Source organism: Hyaena hyaena, unplaced genomic scaffold (genome assembly GCF_003009895.1).
Source record: "Hyaena hyaena isolate Hyena2069 unplaced genomic scaffold, ASM300989v1 scaffold_694, whole genome shotgun sequence".
Classification (NCBI taxonomy): Eukaryota; Metazoa; Chordata; class Mammalia; order Carnivora; family Hyaenidae; genus Hyaena; species Hyaena hyaena.
The window spans coordinates 1017210-1040432 of record NW_024081327.1 but is presented as its reverse complement, the minus strand read 5'-3'; the positions used below and the strand labels follow the sequence as shown (position 1 = coordinate 1040432).

The window sequence follows — 23223 nt, the reverse complement described above, 5'->3', positions numbered from 1 at the left end:
TTTCTCCCTCAGAATCCAATACAATGTCACCTTCCTTTATGGGCAGGTTTAAGGCTTGAAATGTCTATAATACATCTAAAGAATGGATAAAAGGCTGAGAATGTTCCCAACAACTCATTGTAGGGTCAAATATACTCTCTCATTGATGCCTTGCAGATGATGACTTTCTGCCAGTACCCACTTTGGGATTAGTTCCAGGGCATCATTATTTAAAATTCTGCAATAGAAGAGTATGTTTCCTTCCTCTGTTTTAATTCAAACATAGGACATCCTCTTAATCTTTCAGAGATTGGAAAATCCTGTTTTGTATTTGGGGAAAAGCTGAGAACAAGTTGTTTCTGGAAGTTCTCCTCACCTCAGCTATCTTTGCTTTACTTCCTTGAAGCATAAAACCTTTTGGATGAAGAGCCAAGGATGCAATCAGGCTGCTTAAAGTGGAGTACTGATGAGCCCTCTGTGAATGTATGAATTAGGAGAAATTGCCTTTAGCATCCTTCCCCGACTTGAAAGGAGTTGACCCTCTGCTCTGGTCTTCATTAGAACTCCTAGTACACAGCCTAGAGAGGCTACCAGTGATATAATCTCTTCCCTCCTTCATTGGGCAACTGTACACATTATCTTCTCCAAAAATCAGTGCTCTGAAAAATGAGTTCACTAATAATCTGCTTGGGCACTTGGTTATCTTTGGTCTCCCCAAATAGTTTTTTTTCCAGTTGTAAATTTGACCCAGCTACTAACAGAACTATTTTTAAAAATATAACTTTGGTCCATGGACAATTCCCTCCCCAAACTTACTGTTTTTATATCTCTGTCCTTAAACTCTCAACAAAGCCCATATCAATTATCATGCGCCTATCACAACTATTCCTGAATAGTCTCTGGGTGGACTGAATGAAGACAGAATGTCTGGGTAGCACCACAGGAGGCTTTCTTCTCCTGAGAAAGCCCCACGCTGCCCCTTTCCTTGTTCAAGTGGCTCTGTCCCTGCAATTGCTGCCTCTCTTGTCTGAGGTCTGGGCAGAGCAGCAACCTCTGATCTCGGCCTGCCAGCTGGTATCTGACCAGCTGATCTCGGGCCTCCCTCCAGGTCCCAGCCTCCTGCAGGGACACCTGCTGAGCAGGAGAGTCTGGAGCGCAGGTGTGCCCCTGGGAGGGGATGCTGGTAAGACTGAAAGCGGGAGCAGCAGCCTCTTCTCGGTGTGCACCCTCCTTCTGCACAGTGCGACAGCCAACCTTCCTTCTGGACACACCGTTCAGTGATTGGTGGGGGAGCTGGGTCAGTTCATCCACAATCACCTTCATCTTCATATCTGTGGGAGAAAAGAAGTAGGGGTAGACATGGATTTAGTTCTCACATCAGTTGAGAACCATCACTTTATATATTAGCATTCCTGAAAAGATACTGTCAAAGATTGAGTTGTATCAGCTTATTGATTTCCAAATACCTTTAGAAATACGTTTTTTTCCCTAAAAAAACAAAAAACAAAAAAACAAACAAAAAAACACAACACCACAGGGGCGTCTGGGTGGCTCAGTCAATCAAGTGTATGACTCTAGATTTTGGCTCAGGTCATGGTCATGGGATCGAGCCCCCACACTGCGCTCCATGTTGTCAGCAAAGATCCTGCTTAGAAGTATCTATCTCTGCCCCTCCCCTACTCGTGTGCACATGCTCTCTTTTCTTTCAAAACAAATATTTTTTTTTAAAAAACCCACTGTATCTCACACCCAATGTATAATTAATATAACTTAATAAAAATTTGATAATATCACTTCCCAGGAAAACAGATTTTATGATATAGATAAGTCAACAAAGATTTCTCTTTCTAAGTACAGTGGCTTAAGTCCAAAAATCAAACCACAGGTAGGCCTTACCAAGCAGGTCAACTCACATTTGTATTAACATAAATATAAACATATGTAGAGATAATATAAACACATCAATAAACATGTATCCAAATGAATGTGTACATGTATGGTTATATAATAGTGGAAGGAGAGAAGAAGCAGTAGACTGGTTTCCCCAAATCAGGGTTTATGTCTCCCTTTCCTGCTAGCTGGCTCATGTCTCTTAGCCTCTCTGAACCTCAGTTGCAGAATTTCATATTACTCTCAGGTGCTACTTAACAATATATTAAAGTGTATTTCTTGTTAGCAGTCTTGTTTTAATTATAATTTTCTTCCATTGAGATTTGTATTTTTTTCCTATTTAACAGAATTAATCTTTAACTCCAAAGAGTACAACATTGGTGCTGGTAACAGATGATCTGGGCACTTTTGCCCTAATCTGTCCCAATTCTTTGAAGGATGTATTATATAAACAATAACACTTCTAGCCTTTAAGATATGATCATGCCATATGTGAATGAACTAACTAATCTACCACATTTCTTGGAGAATAGATAAATGATGATGAACTAGAATTAGATAGAGTTAAATACAATTCAATAAAACCTACCAAAACAATTGTTTATGGTGTTAAATATATGAGAGGTGGGCTCTAGAAGTGACATAGCAAAGCAGCTAAGAATACAAGCTTAGAATCAAACAAATATGTTTAGATTTCCTGTTTGGTCCCTAACTTGCTGCATACATGTACAGACTGTACTTACCATCCGCATTCCTCAGTTTCTTCATCTGTAAAAACAGTTGAATTGATAGAATCTACCTCATAGAATTGTTTGAAGGTTAAATAAGATGAATCATGCTAAGCACTACCCAGAATCTGTGATGTAGTAAAGATTAGATAAATAATAATCATTATAATTCAAATTGCTAATGCTCAGATAGTACTCATCCCTGCCAGGCACTGTTCTTAATGCTTTACGTTCATTCACTCACCGAAGCCTGACGGCCACCCCATGAGGCTAGTCCCATTTGTATCCTCATTTTACAGATTGAAAAACAAAGTTATGGAGGGTTACTTGCCCTAAGTCACAAAGCCTCCTCCAAGTGTAGCTATGAAATTCAAACTTAGCTAGCCTGGTCTTTACCATCTAACATATTTACTTAATATGATTCCATACACATCTTTTTTTTCTTGCTTTATCTATGGTTTACCTTAATAAAGTGTGCCCTAAATTAATAGCCTTGTGAATATCTTTATGTCACACAGTTGGATACATTTTACAAATTCATCTTAAAATAAGCAAACACGCACCATCAACAAGATAGACCCCAGATGCCTAACGTGGGTGTGTCTTTTTTCCCAAGTTTGCCTGTATTTTGTATATATATTCCATTCTCACCAATATTTTTAAATGTCAGCTCTTAGATTTGCATTTATTTGCCAAATATCTTGGTTGCTGAAGGTTTGAAACATTTTCATCCCAAAGTTTCAAAATTGCCTCAGATTCAATATCTCAAAAGAATGAACTTGTCAAATTCTTCTCAAATTCTACTCTTGTATTTCTTTAGCCCTTTTTCATTCATGCAGTGCCTTTTCAGGTGGTCAAACTAGATTGTAAGAGGAATCATTCTGAGCCTCCAAAGATTCTTCATTGGAGAACTCGTCTGTTTTCTCACTGGTTTATTAGTTCGCTTATTCGTCTGTCCGTCTGTCCATCCATCCTTCCATCCATCCATTGATTCTTTTCTGAGCACCTGCTATATGGTAGGTCTAGAAATACAGCAGTGAGCAAGAAACAGTCCTACTACCTTGGAGTTTATTCCCTAGTAGTGGGGACAGACATAAACCAGAAAATACATGGAGCCTGTACTAGGTCCTATGAAAACAAAGCCCCTGGGAACTTCTCCCCTGCTCTCCAGGGGCTCCAGGAGACTGACCTCTAAGCTGTTTAAGGTGAGAGCCTAATAATAAAGGGTGTATAGCAGGTGTGTAAATAAGATACAAAAGAAGAATTACTTCATCCTGCCTGAAAGGTTAGGAAGACTTTACAAAGGAGATGATTTGGTTTTGAGGGATAATATGGTGGGAAGACATTCCAATATACAGTATGGCAAAGGCAGTATGCAAAGGCAGTGGACCAAAAACAAACAAGATGTGTTGAAGACTCTGAAAATAGCTTTGGACATTGAGAACTGAGGTTAAATATATATGTATAGATAGATAGATGATAGATAGATAGATAGATAGATAGATAGATAGATAGAGATAGAGATGATAGAGATAGAGATAGAGATAGAGATAGAGATAGATAGAGATAGAGAGATGTGGCTTTGGCGTCGAGAGTTTAAAAAAAATGTTAATACTTGACAGAGGCCATAAATAAAGGGTCTTGAAAACTCTACTAAGGAGTCTGGATTTATTTCATAGATGGGGAGGTGATTTTGGAATAGGGCAGTGACATCTTATTTTCATCTTGGGAAGAACAGGCTTTCTATGATGAAGAAAATGAACTGTGAAGGAGATCACTTGAAAGGCTACTGCAATAGTCTGAGCAAGACATAATAAAGAACAGTAGGCCGGAGTCAAATATGTTGAAGAGCTGAATAGACAGATTCTGAGTACAAGTTGTAACACTGGTAGGGAAGGTAAAGTTAGTATTTATTGAACATCTAGGTCAAGGACTTAAGAACTATCTCCACTTATAGATGAGAGGTTAGAAGACAGAAGAGATCTAATAATCTAGGTAAAGGAAAACAAGTGTGTATCTATTGCATCAGAAGAAACACAAAACATATTTAGGTGCACGTGAAGATAAAACAATTGAAAATAAAAATATTCCTCTCAGACTGTATTAATACTGGTGGCTATCCAACTTCCTGGTGGTTGTAGGGGCTAATGAATTTTTCTTGAATGAATGTTACAAATACAAGGATGTGAATATATTTTACATTTCTCCCAAGAAATTATAGCCTTCTTGAAAACATGGGCTTGCTCTTACTTTGCTATCATCTTTTATAGAAATTATCTCATTGTTAACTAAATACTGATATTAGTTTCCTTTTCTGTTAAAAGAAATGTTTAAGGAAGTGGGAAGCTTTTTCAGACTAGGTACCTGTAAAGTCATGTCACAGTAAGTAACAAAGGCCCTATTTTCACATTTTGTCTAGTGCTTGCTGTGTGTGTGCGCGTGTGCACATGCACATGTGTGTGTTCTTGCACATGTGCTCAGGGCAGGTGTAAGAATTCAAGTTTTGGAATAGGACAAACTACTGAACCTATGTCTGGGTTTAGTAGAAAAAGTAACTGAACCTTTGAATTGCAGTTTTCTTGTTAGTAGTATGGGATAATTTGGTCTGCTATCTGATAAAACTGTCGTGAAAGCATATTAGTTACAACATGTTTTGGCACCTTGTAAACTATGAGGGACCCTATAAAGCTCAGCTCTTGTGTTGTGGTTGTGTTATTATTGTGATGATAATAATGAAGTTGATGATGATGATGATGACAAGGATGACTTCAGGAAGAAACAAGAGAATCATCCATAGGAGTGTTTCATGGAAATTTCATGTACATACTAGTTTAAATATTACATTGCTTTCAAAAAGCATGTTCTTTTCTGACCTTGACACCTTGATGTCCATATAGCTAAGTGTTCAAATCCAATTCCTTTCAAGTACTTTATGTATACATAGTACTTATTCTCTGACTGCATCCTCCACTGAGCCCAAAAGTCTGAAATCTTTCCCCTAATTACCTCATCTTCCACCTATATTATCTTAAAACGTCTGAGACCTGAAGTACCTTTTTATTATATCCTTTAACATTTTCTGCCTTTTCTTCATCTCCCCAAATGCCTCACTTCCTTCAGAAAGTACTTCCCAAATCATGTGCTCCCTATTGTTACAACACATTGTGTGTTGAGGGACACATCAATCTATTTCCTATAAACATTAAGGCAATATGGTTCGATTTAAAAAACAATTTTAGGGCACCTAGGTGACTCAGTCAGTTTAGCTCATACTATATTGATTTATGCCTCAATATTTGCTGACTAGAGTTTCTCATTTGACTTGGGCAACTGCTTCTATCATTGGCCACCTTTCCTTATAGGACAGTCTCGTCTTGTTATTGGGAGGCTGAGTTCCTTCCAGGAAAAACTTTTTGTGCCATCAATTTTGTCTCCATATTATGCCCAGTCCTGTGCCAAGTACTGAGCTTGGTATCGTCTCCAAAATTCCTGCTCCCACTAGGAGGAAAAGACAGTTTACTGAGATCAGCAAATAATGAAAGAACAAGAAGAAAAAGGAAAAATAAGCTTTGAATTTTTATCCCTTGGTAAAACCAACACCACTTCATAGAAGAGGAATCAAACACTACAAGTCACCTATTTTCAACCCATTGAAGATATCGTTATCCTGTTTTTGAGAGACCGTCATTGGAAATCTGTCCCTCCTTGTTCTTCAAGTCTGCATCTATTCATAAAAGACGAACACAAGCATATCTTTCCTTTGCAGGCCCCAAAACATTTAAAAATCTCCCATGAATTATTTACATGGAAGCTCCAATCAGCAACCTACCTGACAGACTCCCTAGCCAAAATGAAAGTGCACTGTGTAAAGGTGCCCAGGGAGGCTGGCCGCCTCCCACTGTGAGGTTATAGACAGAACTAAGTCAGCACACATTATATGTCAGCACTGACATCAGAAGGAATCAGATCCTTTGATCTTGGACCTCCACAGGAAGCTTAGATCTCAGACAAATTAGATAAAAAATGAATTTACAGCAGATATGTGTCCTAAGGCATTCAGCTGAATGTTTGGGTTTTAGGAAAGGAAGAATAGTGAATATCAAAACATATGAATTGGCATGTCTCCCCTGTACCTCCACCTTATTGGTGAGTCTCCATTAAAATGGAAAGAAAAGATTTCAAATTGCCTCTCCATGCCACTTAGAGTCCCATTGGTGGGTTTCATCTAGCTTCTGGAAAAATGTGATAAAATACAGGAACATATATCCCTTCTCAGTAGTTTTGGACCCTTTCAGGTTCACCATAGTTAGCTGTAACTTTTCCAGCTACTCTTAACCTCTTTTGTCTTCCAAAACTTTCTGGGCAACAAATATACAGTGTTCCTGTGATTGTTTTAAATGTGTGTGGGTACTACTCACCGGCTTCTTTTGCAAGGGGAACATTAACAATGAATCTCTCCTCACTCTCCCACTACCCTCACTGCTCATATTTTCCCAGCCCAGTCTCCCATGTCTTGCATTTTGTGTTGGATGACCAGGATTCAGCATAGAAGGTTGACATAACCACATGGATCATGGAGCCTAAATAGGGGCTGCGGCAGGGAGAGAGACAATTGATAAAACAACATAAAGAATGTACTCCATCTTGGTTTCTTATTTGTCAATCAGGGCAACAATCCTGCCCACATATTGAAGAAGTTATATGCAATAATTAAGATTCATTAATCTAGATTATTTAAGAAAAAAAATCCCGTATTTTAAATAAGAAATTCATTGTAAATTAGAAGGCATGAACATTTTTAAAAGATGAGGGGGAAAATGCTTTTAATTCCATATTATATCATGAGCATTTTTTTTTAATATTCTAGCAATGGGTATGTTTTAGTAAACCTGATGTAACTCATTAATCAGCATGGAGTTTACTTTGGTATATTTTTTGAAGGGTGAATCTGTTATGCCCAAATCACGAGTCCCCAGAGACCTCCAAGGAGCCAGCACCGATGCAAGTACAAAAGGGTCTTTATTACAAGCTCGAGCAGGGGCTCACCTGTCTCCCGGCGCAGCAGCAGTGAAGTGGAGCCCCGAACAGTGGCAAGCAGGGTTTTTATGGGGTAAGGGCGGGGGTGTTACCGTGCACACGTTGTACATACAGCATCATCTCATAAGCACCAATCATAATTGTACAATACCCATAGTAACAGTTTTGACCATTCAGTATCTGCAAGGCATCTGTTACTTTTGGCGGGACCCAGTCATGACCTTTGAGAATCTTTTGAAAATGACCAATTATGAGGTGGGCTCAGAGGATTTACATGGGGCTTATGCAAGCAGTGAATGATTGGGTATTTTGTACAAAGTAACTACCTGCAGTTCCCAGCCCTGACTCATCTCCAAGACTACAGGAATGTTACACATTTCTTTTGATTGGCAGATCTGAGGGCGGTCTGAGGGTGGCTTCAGCTGAGGCTTTTCCTGGAACTGGGACTACGTGCAGCCTGAGGTTGTTTCTAATGGAGGACTTAATTTCAGGCTCCTCGAATCTAGATTAACAAATGTTCTAAATAGTCAAATTTACTAACCCTATTTATAGACTAAGTCTTGTTTTCCTTTATTTTTATTATCTCCTTTATCATATATTACATTTATATATCTAATATCTACATCTAATTGAAGTTATCTGCACTAATATCTCCATATATTCTTGTGTCAGTATTATACTGTCTTAAAAATAGTAAACATAAATAATATTTCTCCATTTGAGCTACTCATCCCCACTGCCGTAAGATTAATTTCTTATTAAAAAATTGGCTTTGGAGGAACCTGGGTGGCTTAGTTGGTTAAGCATCAGACTCTTGTTTTTGGAACAAGTCATGATCTCACAGCTTTGTGGGTTCGAGCCCAATATCAGGCTCTGCGCTGACAGTATGGAGCCTGCTTGTGATTCTCTCTTTCTGCCTCTTCCCCACTCAAACTATTTCTATCTTTCTCAAAATAAACTTTAGAAAAAATTAAAAATTAAAAAATTGGCTTTGTATCATTGTTCTGTATTTTCTGAAGAACTTTAGAATCATATTATGATGTTCTACTCAGTATAAAATGATGGCAGCTGCATTAAACCAAAATTAATTTAGGAATTACTGATTTATTTGCAATATTAGTCAATCTAATTAGAAACATGGTGCAATTCCCTATGTAATCAAGTCTGCTCTTTAAACTATGCAATAGAATATCATCTATTTTTTATACAAAAGTCCAATATACCTCGTTAAGATTGTTTTCTAAGACCGCATGTTCTTTTGTCACCATTACACAATATTATTTTTGCATAGGCTGACATAACTTTTGAGTAAGCTACTCAAGTTATTTATAAATTATAGCATTTAAGGGTTGAATCTTTTATTATTAAGCATTTATATCACCTGCAAACAATCATATATTTTCTCTAACATTCTCTTAATTTTGTTCTTATGTCTGTGTTTCCTAGCATTCTAAAATATATGTTATAAAGTTGTAGTAATTAGTTCTCTGTTTTATCTTCATGTGAGTAGTTCCTCGTCAAATATTCCCTTGTTAGACATGATATTGGATCTTGGTTACAAAGAACATTGGAACTCTCCATCTTATTTAGCTGAAAGGTTCTTATCCTTGGTATTTTAAAAAATACTCCCATTTTAAAAACTTATCTAAAGGAATTAAGTGCTCAATTTTATTCACATTTTTAAATTAGGAGATGTTCATATCTTTTTAATTGTATGACATGGGTGTGCTATTAATAATTTACAAATATAGTTTTACTTTTCTGGGAACTTGGCACAGTTTGTAGTCCTGAGCTGTTCTGGTCTTCCCTGCTTTTGGACATCTTGAGGCCATCTCTCTCTTCCCTCTCCTTGTCATTCTTACAGATCTGTACTTACAAAGGTAAATCGACAGTCCTTTGTTTTACTTAATATTCATAAAATACACCATATATAGTCAATAGGACCCTAAAGTGGTAAACCTAAATCCCTGCAGTTAATGGTTATAGTCACACATACATAATATCTTGCCATTTTTACATCAATTTTCAATTTCTAGCACTGGTAATGTAGATTTCTCTCTCTCTCTCTCTCTCTCTCTCTCTCTCTCTCTCTGTCACACACACACACACACACACACACACACACACACACACCACCAAAGACCCCTGATGCTCCAGAGAAGGCAGCACTGGGGTCTGCAGCAGTAGTGGTCACACAAAGACAGAAGCAAGAGCAAGGAAACTACAGTGGCACTAGAAAGCCTTCTGCCTGGAAGTAAGCAGTCACATTTTGCCTGTTGGTAGGACCCCAAAGATGTACAGTCATGGTCCTGTTGGTAATTTTGTGAACGTGAATAAACTTTCTGAATTATTTTAGAAAAGATAAGGGGCCTTTTTTACAGCAGTTGAAAAAACTGCTGGAGTCCAGGGTTCTCTGGAAGGGAGAAGGGCAGAAAGGGATCTCATTTCATCTTTGCCTTCATTATTCACTCAATAACAATAGTTATAAGCAGTCTAATATCCTAACGCCCTATGGTAACAGTGCTGCTGGAATTAGAAAAGATACAGAATTTGAAAAGATCTGAACACCTATACCTATATTATACATAAAAGGTGTTAAGTGAACAAGAGAGAAGTGTTATAAAAGTTGAGACAAGTGGATTATTTCTTCTAGCTAAAAGAGAGAGAGAGAGAAATAGAATTTGATCTGGGATTGGAAGGAGTGGAGACTTTAGGTGTGTGGATACATTGGCGAAGATCATTCTGAAGCTGAGAGAACTAAATTGTGTGTGGGAGGGAAAAGAAGGACTGGAGGAGTGGACATCTATAACGGGTGCATTAACTAAGACTGAATGGAAGATACATCTGTGAAACAGTAGGGGAAGGTAGAAACCAAAGACACTGTAGCGGTGGTATTGGTCATACTTGCTAAGCAAGGGCAGAGGGGGGTATGGGGAACACCAGGAGGTAAAGAGAGCTCTGAGGTATCTCACCTGGGAGATATACTCCCTGTTAACCAAATTAGGGGAGCAAGAGAACAGTTGAGAAGGAAGGATACAAAACGGAGCTTCAACAGAGCAAAGCTAGACTCCCTCCCTGGCATTTCTGTAAACCTGAGTGTGTGCAAACTGGACAACCAGGCCCTTAGCAAATAGGATTTGAAACAGTGTGATATGATTTAGGAGCTTGAGGGACTAAACATGTAATATAAGGTATTCTTTTCTCTCTTGGGGCATTCTCTTCTATCCTTACATTCATCAAATGCATGATGTTTATTGTGATTGCTTTACACTTAACTGCTTGTTGCCTAGAATTGTTCTTTCATTTTCCCCAAAATAGTATTGTGTTCCAACCAAACTTCAAACTCATAAAGGCCAGGGGACTAGATGTCACCTCTTTGCAACTAACTATACAGAGAAGATTTCATAAAGTACTAAACAAATATTTACAATTAAACAATTTAATATTTATTGGGAGACATAATCTAACTACATTTATTAGGCCACTCCAGCATCTCTCATCTACATGTTACAAAAACAAATAATAGCTTCTTTCAGGGTTACTCAACCTTGGCATTATTGACATCTTGAGCCAAATAATGTTTATTGTAGGGTGGTCCTGTGCGTTGTAAGATTTTTGCAGTATCCCTGATCTCTTCTCACCAGATGCCAGTGGTATCTCCCCTTCTCTGTGACAATTATGCAAATGTCCTCTGGAGGTAGGATGAACAACTGTCTCAATTTGTCTGTGACTGAGGGAGTTCTTGAGACACAGGCTTTGATTTTTAAAACCGGGAAAGTTCTGGGAAAATCAGGATAAGGTGGCCACTCTATTTGGGAGGCCAAAATTAGCCTCTTAAGAACCACTAGTCTATGGGAACAGAGAGCCATCTATGTATAATGAATTATTAAAAAAAAAAAAAAGTACTACCATCGAGGCACACATTTAATATTCTTGGACCCCAAAGAAGAAAGTACTCATTTTCATTGAAGTAGGAGGGACTGGGAAAGACCTTATGAAAAAAAAATAAAAATAAAAACATTTTTCACTGGTGCTACAAAGCTTCAGGAGGTTTTAACAGGTGAAGAAGATAAACAATCCAATCGGGAGAAAGTGTGCAGACAAATGGGTGGGAAGGTATTAGACAAATCTGAGGATGAGTGATCTAGTGTAGTGAGTGTGCGCAGCAGGCGGGAAGGTGAATTGCAAAGTAAGGTTACAAAGATAGGAAGGAGTCAGGCTTGGAAGGCTTTGAGTCTTAAATAGCAAGAAGAACCAACAAATAACACATATATTACATACAGTATGCCAGGAACTGCTCTGGTCCACTTTAGTGGTATTAATTCACTTTATCAGCACAACAACCAAAAGTGTGAGCAGTATTGTTATGGCAGTTTTCCCAGTGAGGGAGCTGATGGGCAGAGAGAGGATAGTTGGCTTCTTTGAGTCCACAAACCAAGTCAAGAGGAGAGTCAGGATTAAGCTCACTCTGGCTCCTGGCTTTCATTCTCTGGACTGTCACATTCTTCTGCCTCTCCAGCTAACTTGGGAACTCATTAGATCTGACTAGCAGAGTGACATGCACAAATATGAATTTTAAAAGCTGGCTCAGATGGCTCTATATGTCTGGCACGTAATTGTAAAATATGAGGAATATATGCACCATTCCCTTCCTCCCCCCGTGTAACCCTCCACCACCCGTATTATATCCATACAATTTTTGATAAAGGCCGTAACATGATGAGTTTACAGTCTCAATCTACCAGACGGTGGAAATGCTCAGTTCCACCAGATGAATAATTTTAGTGCTATAGTAGTGGTTAGTAAATGCAGTGTGCTTATGAGAGACACAGCCAATCCCTTTATTCACAAAGGCCAAAAGTTTAGATAGAGAGAGAAAAGGGAAACTAAAGTGCCACGGAAATACTGAAATAAAACCAAACTTATTTAAAGCTAGCAACAATTAGTTGTTTTGTTGCTGGTAATAATTTCTGAAGAAAATAGGTGATGCCTCATTACTTGCCTTGGAATTGATGCTCTTCAGATTTGGACAAAGCTTAGGAAATAAGGAAACAAATCTGCTATGATCCCTGGGGGAGGATTTGGAGAACACATCTTTCTATTTTTAAACTGGATGTCCTAATAAAATGGCCTTTGATACTCCCATCTCTTCAATCTAAACTTTTCCACAGGAACCCTGTGCCTTATCTCATTCCTGATAATTTATTAATAAGCCACCAGATAAAAAATGTTCCTTAATAAAACACCCAGGCATTGTGGACTGCTTAATGTAGTTAATTTAAGTAGGGTAACTGAGATTCATGTAGATAGCCATATTAGATTAGGGGGAGATTAGCATCACTCTTGTTGTTTGCTTAAGAATGCGGCTAAAAATGCTATTCTTCGCAGTGCTGAGTTCAGATGAGCATTTTCAAACACTTATCCTGAATTTGTATGCAATCATATGGACAAGATGTTTCTAGAAACCAAACTTAAAGTGGTCTTAGATGGAATCTAGAAAAAAATCCCCATCCTATTCTCTCTGTCTTCTTTCTTCTCACACCTACCCACTCCAAAACTACTTCTACCTTCTGGCATAGGTCCAGGCTGAAGCATGGCTGGCTAATTTGTTGGGACATTTCTAAAAAATAATTTCATTTCCTCCATGAGAAAAAATACAAACAGGCAAACAAACTGATATTTACACACACACAAACACACACATGCGCATCTCAGAGTTCACGAAGGTTAGAGGTAGAATAACATTGAACTACTACATTTTAGTTAAACATGGTACTCAGAACCATGAAGATTCATATTCCTTTTTCAAGCAGAAAATATCATGATAATTGACTCTTCCTTAGAATAGAAATATTATTCTCTTTAGAATGTATGCTTCAAAATGTTTCAGATCCATGGAAATTCTATGAATATTTTTCACCCACCATATCCATATTTGGCAAATTCATCTTGTACTGTACCCCCTGTCCTCCTGTTTTCTTGGTCTTAGAAGGACAAAGGCAAAGCACTGGTCTGAAGTAAATGCTTACCTTTTCTTTGCCTGGCACAAATCCCAATGGCAATTTAGAAATATAACAAGCAAAATCATCTAGCATCAATGTACAATGTAAGCAAATAACGCATCTTGCTAAAAGTATAACTAAACAACAAAGCAGAGCTTCATGGAGCTGACTTGTTTCTTAAGGGTTCCATGTTCAATCTAATTTATATAGTTGGTATTTGGCAACGCCACTGTCTTATTTCTCGAATTCAATAATGTTGCCAGACTGGCAGCTTTGCAATAGGTAAGGAAAAGATTATATGCCTATACTTTGGTTTGCCCTTTCTCTGTGTACCCAATTCAAATGTTAAACCAATTATCATCTACTAAGAAAAAAATTATAAATGTCAACTTGAATAATTGGTATATACCTGAGTGACTCAGCTAGCCGCACTTGTGTACCTCTGTGCTGGGGTGTAATTTCCTTGAGAAGAAGTAACAAAGACTAAAGAAGGGGCTAACAACTAAATTGATCCAGAGACTGACAACCATGGGGAGAGAGATGCCGCAGTTCATCCACAAGGAGTCTCTCATGCGGAAATCATCTCCACTGTCCAAGCTTACCTTCTCCCATCATGGTGTCTTCCTTTTTCATCTCTGCTTGTGATCCTTGGCGTTTGGATGAGATGTGGATATGATTCTTTTGATCTTTAGTCTGGAATTCAGAAATATCTTCACCTTTTGTTTCTAGATTAATGAAAAAAATGTGAATGTTTCTTGTTTTTTAGATAGAACGTTTTTTATTTGCAAACGGGCCCTAGTTGTTAAGGTGTTTCTCTTGATATGCACATGCAATAGAATTCATATGATGTATTCAGAGCTTAAGGAATAATTTAAATATAATCCCATATACTGACCAAACAACTTTAAGTTTGCTTCAGTAGCCATATACATATTGAAACAAATTTTGATATATTAGGTTAAGAGGATACTAGAATACTACATCATGTGCCTCATACTTTTGGTTTATATTATAGTTTTACTGGACAGAGCTGGTATGGAATGTTACAATACTCATTTTAAACTTTTATTTTGAAATAACGATAGATTCACAGGAAATATACAGGGAGGGTTCATGCACCCTCATCCAGTCTCCTCCACTGATAAAAACCCAAATAATTAGAGTATGATATCAAAACCAGGAAATTTACATTGGTACAATCCATAGAGCTCATGAAGATGTGTGACTTAAGACTTCGACTTTTTTTTAATGTTTTATTTATTTTTGAGAGAGAGAGAGAGAGAGAGAGAGAGAGAGAGAGAGAGAGAATCTGAAGGAGTACACAGGCTCTGAGCTGTCAGCACACAGCCCTATGCGGGGCTTGAACACAGGAACCATGAGATGATGACCTGAGCCGAAATCAGATGCTCGACTGAGCCACCCAGGCACCTCAAAAACTTCTACTTTTGATTGAGGAGATGTTTATATTCTATTCATTCATTTATTAACTATATTAATCAAAATATATTTACATTGCTCATGCCAGGAACTATTCTAAGCAATAGAAAGACAATGAGGAAGAAAGACCTGGTTCCCTGCTCTTATAGAGCTTTTATTGTAGTTTGGATGGCAGAGGATAAAGAAATAAATTTGTAATGTAATGTCAGATGATACCAGGCGATGGCATATGAAAATTTTTCTCAAGAAAAGCACTTTTGTGATTGAGTTTATCTGAAATAGATGATTTTTTTAATGTAACACCATTTTTACACTGAAATAACTAGGAAGAATGAAAGATTCTGGTTATTCATACTGGGGTATCTGGCAGATTTTTTCTTAAATGAATGAAGTGAGCCTATAACTTGTATGAAGCAATTGATAATATTTGTTGCCAGTGACAAAATTCAAGCTTTCATGGGCAATTTAGAATTTTAGACAACTTCTATCAACTACAAGTTTTGCAGATTTCTAATTCTTAAAGTTTAATGTTGATATTAACAAATGCAGTTTTAAAAAATTACAGAATGAACTATGTCAGCATTTGGAAGGTATTTGAAACTACTAAAATAATATTTTCAAAATAGCTAAAACATAATGTTTCAAAATCATGCATGAATAAATCTCCACTCAAGAGAGATTTAAGATTTACATTCAAGAGAGTACATGGTAGATTACTAGATTTTCATGGAACAGACTACAAAAGTGCATTGAGATGTACCTTTAAGTAACTATCTCTTGACCAGTTTGGGTGTACTGTCAAATAAGATTATTTACAACTGGGGCGCCTGGGTGGCTCAAGTCAGCTACGTGTCCAACTTCAGCTCAGGTCATAATCTCATGGTTCGTGGGTTCGAGTCCCACGTCGGGCTTTGTGCTGACCGCCAGCTCAGCCTGGAGTCTGTGTCTCCCTCTCTCTCTGATCCTCCCCTGCTCATGCTATCTGCCTGTCTCTCTGCCTCTCTCTCTTTCTCAGAAATAAATAAAACATTTAAAAAAAGATTATCTACAACTATCTGTGAAGGCTATTAAAATACTCTTCCCCTTCTGCTATGTATCTTTGTGAGGTTGGATTTTCTTTATATACTTCAGCCAAAATAACACATTGCGGCAAATATAATACAGAAACTGCTAAGAGAATCCAGGTACAATTTATTTTTTTTTAATTTTTAATTTTTAATGTTTATTTATTTTTGAAAGAGACAGAGAGAGAGAGAGAAGAGTGTGAGTAGAGGAGGGGCAGAGAGAGAGAAGACAGAATTCCAAGCAGTCTCCAGGCTCTGAGCTGTCAGCAGAGAGCCTGATGTGGGGCTTGAACTCACAAACTATGAGATCATGACCTGAACTGAAATCAAAAGTCAGATGCTTAACCGACTGAGCCACTCAAGTGCCCCCAAAACATCATGTTTTAAATTTTAAAAATTATTAATTATATTAACATGTATGTGTTATTATTTTAAAATAAATAAGTAAATTTTACACTTTCTCTTTTAACTTCTAATTTGGAAATATTAATAGATGAGCACACATTGACAAAAGCTCTTTGGAGTTTTCAGTAATTACTGAAAAGGTCCCTAGATCAAAATTTTGTAATCTGTTGACACAGACCATACAGCGGAATCAGAGAATTGTATCCCATGAGGAAGATGGGGAATGACACTTCTTATTCTAAAGTAATGCATGTTATAAGGAAGATATAAAGAAGAAAATACAAATTACTCATATGGAACTGATTACATACATTCCCCCCCCCACCTATTGCTGATTACTATACATTTTTTTCATAAAGAGCAAAAAAGAGAACACTGAGGTAATTACATGTTAGTAACTATAGGAAAAGCTTCCTCTATAGCTGAGGAACAAAAGGGAAGAGATGGGATGAGCAGAGCTTAATGGCAGGTCCCAGCATAGCTGGTGGGCTTAGCTATATATATATATATGTGTGTGTGTGTGTGTGTGTGTGTGTGTGTGTACATATATACATAATATATATTAAATTATATATATATTATCACGCACACTCCTTCAGGTTTTAAAACAAAGACCAAAACTTGGAGTCAACAGATCACAAGGGACAGGATGAAATCCCATTCTTCTTGAGAAAAACAAGCTATCCTTGGGATTTGTTGCAGTTTGCCTAGCCCCACCATGACAGGGGGAGAGGGAGGGATCTCATCTGGCTGATGCTTGGATCAAAATACAGAGTGCATCTCCTGGAGTCTCCCTTCCCCGGCATCTCTCAGAAATCCAAGCACGGTCAATCTTCTAGCAGTGTCACCATACTTCTTTCTCTTTCCTTGCTTTATTTTGACTTTCTCTGTTTTCCTCTCCTCGCCTCACTCTTGCTTATCACTTTGGTTTCCTAGCGCCTCCTAATATCACAAGTGTTTCATCCACTCATTTGATGAAGTGGAGTAAGGGATCTGCCAGTACCTGGTCTGCTCCTCTCTCTCTCTCACACTCTAAGAGCAGAGTAGAAAGATAAAAAGAAGCCTCTTTTACTAAACTTCTTTCCTTCAGTGATTCATGTCTCCAGCCTACACAAAAAGACGTGTTTCTGGAAAAATGTCCAAGAATATAATTTCCACTCTACTAGAGAAAAACAACAACGATAACAACTACAAAAAACAAACAAACAACAAAACAAACAAACAAACAAAAAACCCACCACACCGAGCATTCTATTCCCTCATTTCAATGAGAAGAGAACATTTCCAGCAGATTCTTGAACTTACTTCTTGGAGGATTACCTGGGAAGGGGAATGAAATGTTTGAGAGAGGGGGGTCTGGAGCCAAACTGGTTGACTTTTTCCTGATTGTGTGACCTTGGGCAAGTTAGTTAGCTGATTTGTGTCTTGTGCTCCATCTCCATAATACAGACATAGTATTTAGTGCCTTCATCATAGGGATGTTGTGAAGATTAAATAAATTCATGTACATAAAGTACTTAGAACCTGGCCCAGAGTGAACATTCAATAAATATGAGCTTTCAGTATTATTGCTATTATTATTTAAAATTAGACAATCTTTGACTCTACTATATGAGCTGAATAATTTAGTTCCATGTGGTTTACTGTGTTGCAGTTTCATATAAATTTCTCTTTGGGGGAAGAAAAAGAAATGTTAATATAGTATACATGATGATATTCCTCCCTCCTCCCCCACCTTTATTTTCATTCAAAAAAAAATCTACCTACTTCTGCTTTTGCTTTTCTTAAACCAACAGCACACCAGACAGCATAGAGCCAGCCATGAGGCCAATGAATATAGGGATGCACCCAAGATGATGGTTGACTTCTCTGACATAGTTGCAGGTGAGACAGCAAATGACTTTGATCGAGCTGTAAAATTGGCCCCTGTTAAAAAAAATCCCAATAATAATATATTAATCAGATATAAGATGCCGATAAGATGAAAATATTGTAGAAGAGACATGTTTACAATACCTGCCACTTAGTAGGTTCAATAAATATTTATCGAGTTAGTTAAATGAGCCAATAATAAACCCAAGATTTACATTTCTGAAGAACTACAAGAATCCAGTCTCAATAACAACATACAATTGTTCTTTCCAATTCTGTTCATTACTGATGGGGCCTTCTTCCAATTCTCCCCTTTTATTCTCAGACTTACCTTTTCCCCCGATGCAAAATTTCAATTTCACTCTTATGTTCCACTAATTAGAATAGAAATGCTCTCAGCTCTAGAATGTGTGAAACTACTTGCTCTGACATATGTATCCTATTTTAAAAAATGGCATGTAGCACATCAAAACAGGGTAACAGGGACTTCTACCATGGAGCCAAGAGAATTTCTAACGTCCATGAGAATTTTGTTATCTGGAAAACTGGAAGTAGGGTACTGGCAAATAGATAGAGCCACTTTATTTTTTTCATGTTTTATTTATTTTTAAGAGAGAGAGAGCACGCATGAGCAGGGGAGGATCAGAGAAAGAGGGAGACACAGAATCCAAAGACAGGCTCCAGGCTCTGAGCTAGCTGTCAGCACAGAGCCCAGTGGGGCTCAAACCCACAAACCGTGAGATCATGACCTGAGCCGAAGTCAGACGCTTAACCAACTGAGCCACCCAGGTGCCCTGATAGAGCCACTTTAGTTATGAAGATGGGGAAAAATGGGCAACTTCCTTTAGAGATAGCATCTTACTAAGAATTCATCTCAAACCCTTTAATAGACTGAAAAATTTGGTTCTCACTCCATTACTATTTTTGAAATAATTTTGAAACAAAGCTTTAAAGGTTCTAAAAAATTAAAAGCTGGGGTTCCTGAATGGCTCAGTCAGTTAAGCATTCGGCTCCTGGATCCAGCTCAGGTCATGATCTCATGGTTTGTGGGTTGGAGCCCCACATCGAGCTCTGCATGGACAGTGCTGAGCCTGCTTTGGAGTCTCTCTCTGCCTCTACCCTGCTCATACATGTGTGCAGTGTCTCTCAAAATAAAGAAATAAACTTAATAAAGAAATAAAACCTTGCTTATACACATAAAAATTTGTAAATATTTATAACATCTCTATTCATAATCACCCAAACCAGGAAACAACCCCAATGTTTTCAACACAGAAATGAATAAACCAACTATGGTTTATCCAGACAATGAAATAGTACTTAGCCAAAAAAGAGGGAAGAAAACAAGAAAAAGAACAAAAATAGGAAAGGAGGGAGTGAGAGAAGAAATAATAAAGGCGGGCAGGTAGACAATGGAAAGAAAGGAAGGGAGAAAGAAAGAGAGAAAGGAAGGAAAGAAAGAAAAGATAGAAGAGAGGGAGAGGCAGGATGGCAGAGAAGTAGGGAGCTCCATACATTTCACTCGCCCCCATATCTCACACAGTGAAGGCCTGGAGCCATAAGAACCCTTACAGAATCCAGGAGTTTGGAAGGGAAAGAGAGAGCCCGCTAAGAAAACCTTATAGCCTGAGTGCGAACTGGGGAAGATAAAAACGGGCCGGGACCCAGAGACACAGAGGGAGTGGAGGTAGCCCCCTTTGTGGGGAGCTCTGGTGAGTTGAAGGGAAAAGAAAGAGTGGCTGAAACTGTTCAAGGAACTGCCCCTGTCCCTGGAAAAGAGAAAAACCTCAGCTCAGGACACAGAGTGACCTGGTTTCCAGCCATGCAGCTGACCTTGAGCAGGTCGCTCCTTTGCTCTCCAGCTTGACCCGGAGGGGAAGTGGCGCACCTGAAGCCCCTCTGCTGCTGTTCTTCTAGCTCGGCCCAATCCCCACTGGGCAGATGACCAGCTTGAAAGTGCTCAGAAAAACTCAGCCTGAGGGTTTATTTCGGGCGGTATCAATGTGGCGTGCGTGCGTGGACTAAGAACTGGAAAGGAGGCCTGGCTTGGGACATAGAGCACGACCCACCTTGGCTACACCTATGGCACAGGGAGATCAGACCCAAAAGAGTGAGTTGGAATGCTTGGTTTGAGAAGGGACTGGGGTGATGCCACTTTTCTCCCCACAACCACCACGGCAGGGCCTCAGGGAGCGGCCCCCAGGAAGCAGTGGAAACTAAGACCTGCCTACACCAGACCACACCCATCCCCGCTAGAGAGCTGTTCTTTTTTCTTCCTTTTTTTACTGGAGACCAGGGCAAGACCAACATGGATGCACTACCATGATTAATTCCAGATCAATTCTTTCCATTCAGATATATTTTCCCTTGTCTCATTCGTATCCCTCCCCTCTGCTAGACTGGGCACTTGGTCATTGGTTTGCTTAAGCAGTCACATTTAATCCATTCTCTAGATGTATATTCTATACTCCACTGCTACCTTTCTCTCTATCTCTGGAGTAATAAGATTATATCGTTTCTCTGAGTAACATTATCTTCTTTTCTTTCTCTTCGCCTCTTACCGTATTCTCTTCTTTCTCTCTCTGAACTAAGCCTCTTAGTCTCTCTGCCTGGTCATTGTCTAATTTCACTTCCTCCCTGCCCTGTCATTTCTCTCTTTGTATGTGTTCTTTCGCCAGCACTGCATACACTGGGCCCTTTATTTGTAGCTGGGGATTCTGGTTTTATGCCTTTAGACTGTCCTTTGTCTTTTGGGGTTTTCTCTTTTTTTTCTTTTATTCTTTATTCTTTTTGTTTTGTTTTGTTTTTATTGTTTGTTTTTCCTCCTTCCTCTTTTTTTTCTTTTTTTCCCCTTCATTTTTTTCTTCTTTTCTTTTACTTTTTCCCTTTCGGTTTGCATGTTTGTTGGATTTGTCTATACGTTTGTGTGCCTTTGTTTCCTGTGTGTTTGTCTGCCTGTTTTCTTTTCTGGATCTACCTCAAGAAACAAGCCAAAGGGCACATGGTGGAGAGTCCCAAATACCAATACAAGTAGGAAAATAAAATTACCAAAGTCTCAACAAGAGAGACCAAGAGACACCATTCAAAGAATACTTCCTGAATGGACAGGACCTGGACAATGAAAGAGCCTTCTTTCTTTATTGTTTTTTCAGACAAAATAGACTTTATTTCTTTTCTTAAATAGTTTATTGTCAAGTTGATTTCCATATAACACCCAGTGCTCATCCCAACAAATGCCCTCCTCCATGCCAATCACCCCCCTTCTCCTTTCCCCCACCTCCATAAAACCCTCAGTTTGTTCTCAGCATTCAAGAGTCTCTCATGGTTTGCCTCCCTCCCTCTCCCCAACTGTTTTTCCCCTGCTTCTCCCCCATATTCCTCCGTTAAGTTCCTCCTAATCCACTTATACATACAAACATATGGTATCTGTCCTTATCAGCCTGATTGATTTCACTCAAAGAGCCTTCTTTAATAGAGCAGTAGTCACAGGTGCAGAGTGCATAACAAGCTTTTAAAACTAACAAGAGATAGAAAGCTAGACAAAATGGTGAAATGGAAGAACTCTCCTCTAAAGAAATTCCAGGAGGAAATGACAGCTAAAGAACTGCTCAAAACAGATATAAGCAACAAAACTGAACCATAATTTAGAACAATAATCATAAATTAATTGCTGCACTTGAAAAAGTCATGTAAGACATCAGAGAAACTATTGCTACAAAGACTGTGAAGCTTAAAAGTAGTTGTGAAGAATTTAAAAATGCTATAAATGAGATACATAATAAATTGGAGGTGTCCAATGCACGGACTGAAGAGGCAGAAAGGAGAATAAGTGATTTAGAAGACACAATTACAGAAAAAGAGGAAGATGTGAAAATAAGAGAGATAAACTGATCCAGGAACATGAAGGGAAGGTTCGAGAGCTCAGCGATACTATCAAACGGAACAATATCCACATCATAGGAATTTCAGAAGAGGAAGAAAGAGGGAAATGCTCTGAAGGAGTCCTTGAACAAATTATAGCTGAGAACTTCCCCAACCTGGGGAGGAAACACACAATGAAATCCAAGAGGCACAGAGAACTCCTGTCAGACGTAACTTGAATCAGTCTTCTGCATGACAGATCATAATGAAACTGGCAAAATATAAGGACAAGGAGAGAATTCTGAAAGTAGATAGGGATACAAGGGCCCTAACATACAAAGGGGAACCTATCAGAGTGGTGAACGACCTATCTACTGAAACTTGGCAGGCCAGAAAGGAATGGCAGGAAAACTTCAATGTGATGAACACAAGAAATATACAACCAAAAATCCTCTATCCAGCAAGCCTGCATTCAGAATAAAAGGAGAGATAAAGGCCTTCCCCACCCCCAACAAAAAAAAAAAATGGAAAAAATCCATCACCACTAAACTAGCCCTACAAGAAATCCTGAGGGGGGACTCTATGAGGGAAATGTTACAAGGAATGCAAGGAACCAAAGACATGACAACAAGCATGAATCCCACAAAGAACACAATGACTCTAAACCCATATTTTTCAGTAATAACACTGAATGTAAATGGACTAGATGCTCCAATCAAAAGACATAGGGCAGCAGAATGGATAAAAACAAAAAATCCAATTATTTGCTGTCTACAAGAAACTCATTTTAGACCTGAGGACACCATCAGATTGAAAGGTGATGGAGAAATATCTATCATGCTACTGGAAGTCATGAGAAAGATGGAGTAGCTATACTTATATCAGACAAACTGGACTTTAAAGTAAAGACAGTAACAAGGGATGAAGAAGGGCATTATTTAATAATTA

The 23223-nt window shown here is 38.5% G+C and overlaps 1 protein-coding gene across 1 annotated transcript in view; it reads right to left on the bottom strand.

Moving 5' to 3' along the window:
• Nucleotides 1-861: 861 nt before the first annotated feature.
• Nucleotides 862-23223, bottom strand: part of PKHD1 (PKHD1 ciliary IPT domain containing fibrocystin/polyductin) — a 488222-nt gene continuing 465860 nt past the window's right edge. Inside the window, 3 exon segments of the mRNA XM_039217466.1 lie at nucleotides 862-1310; nucleotides 14239-14361; nucleotides 18310-18468. Coding sequence (XP_039073397.1) covers nucleotides 862-1310; nucleotides 14239-14361; nucleotides 18310-18468 — 731 coding nt within the window.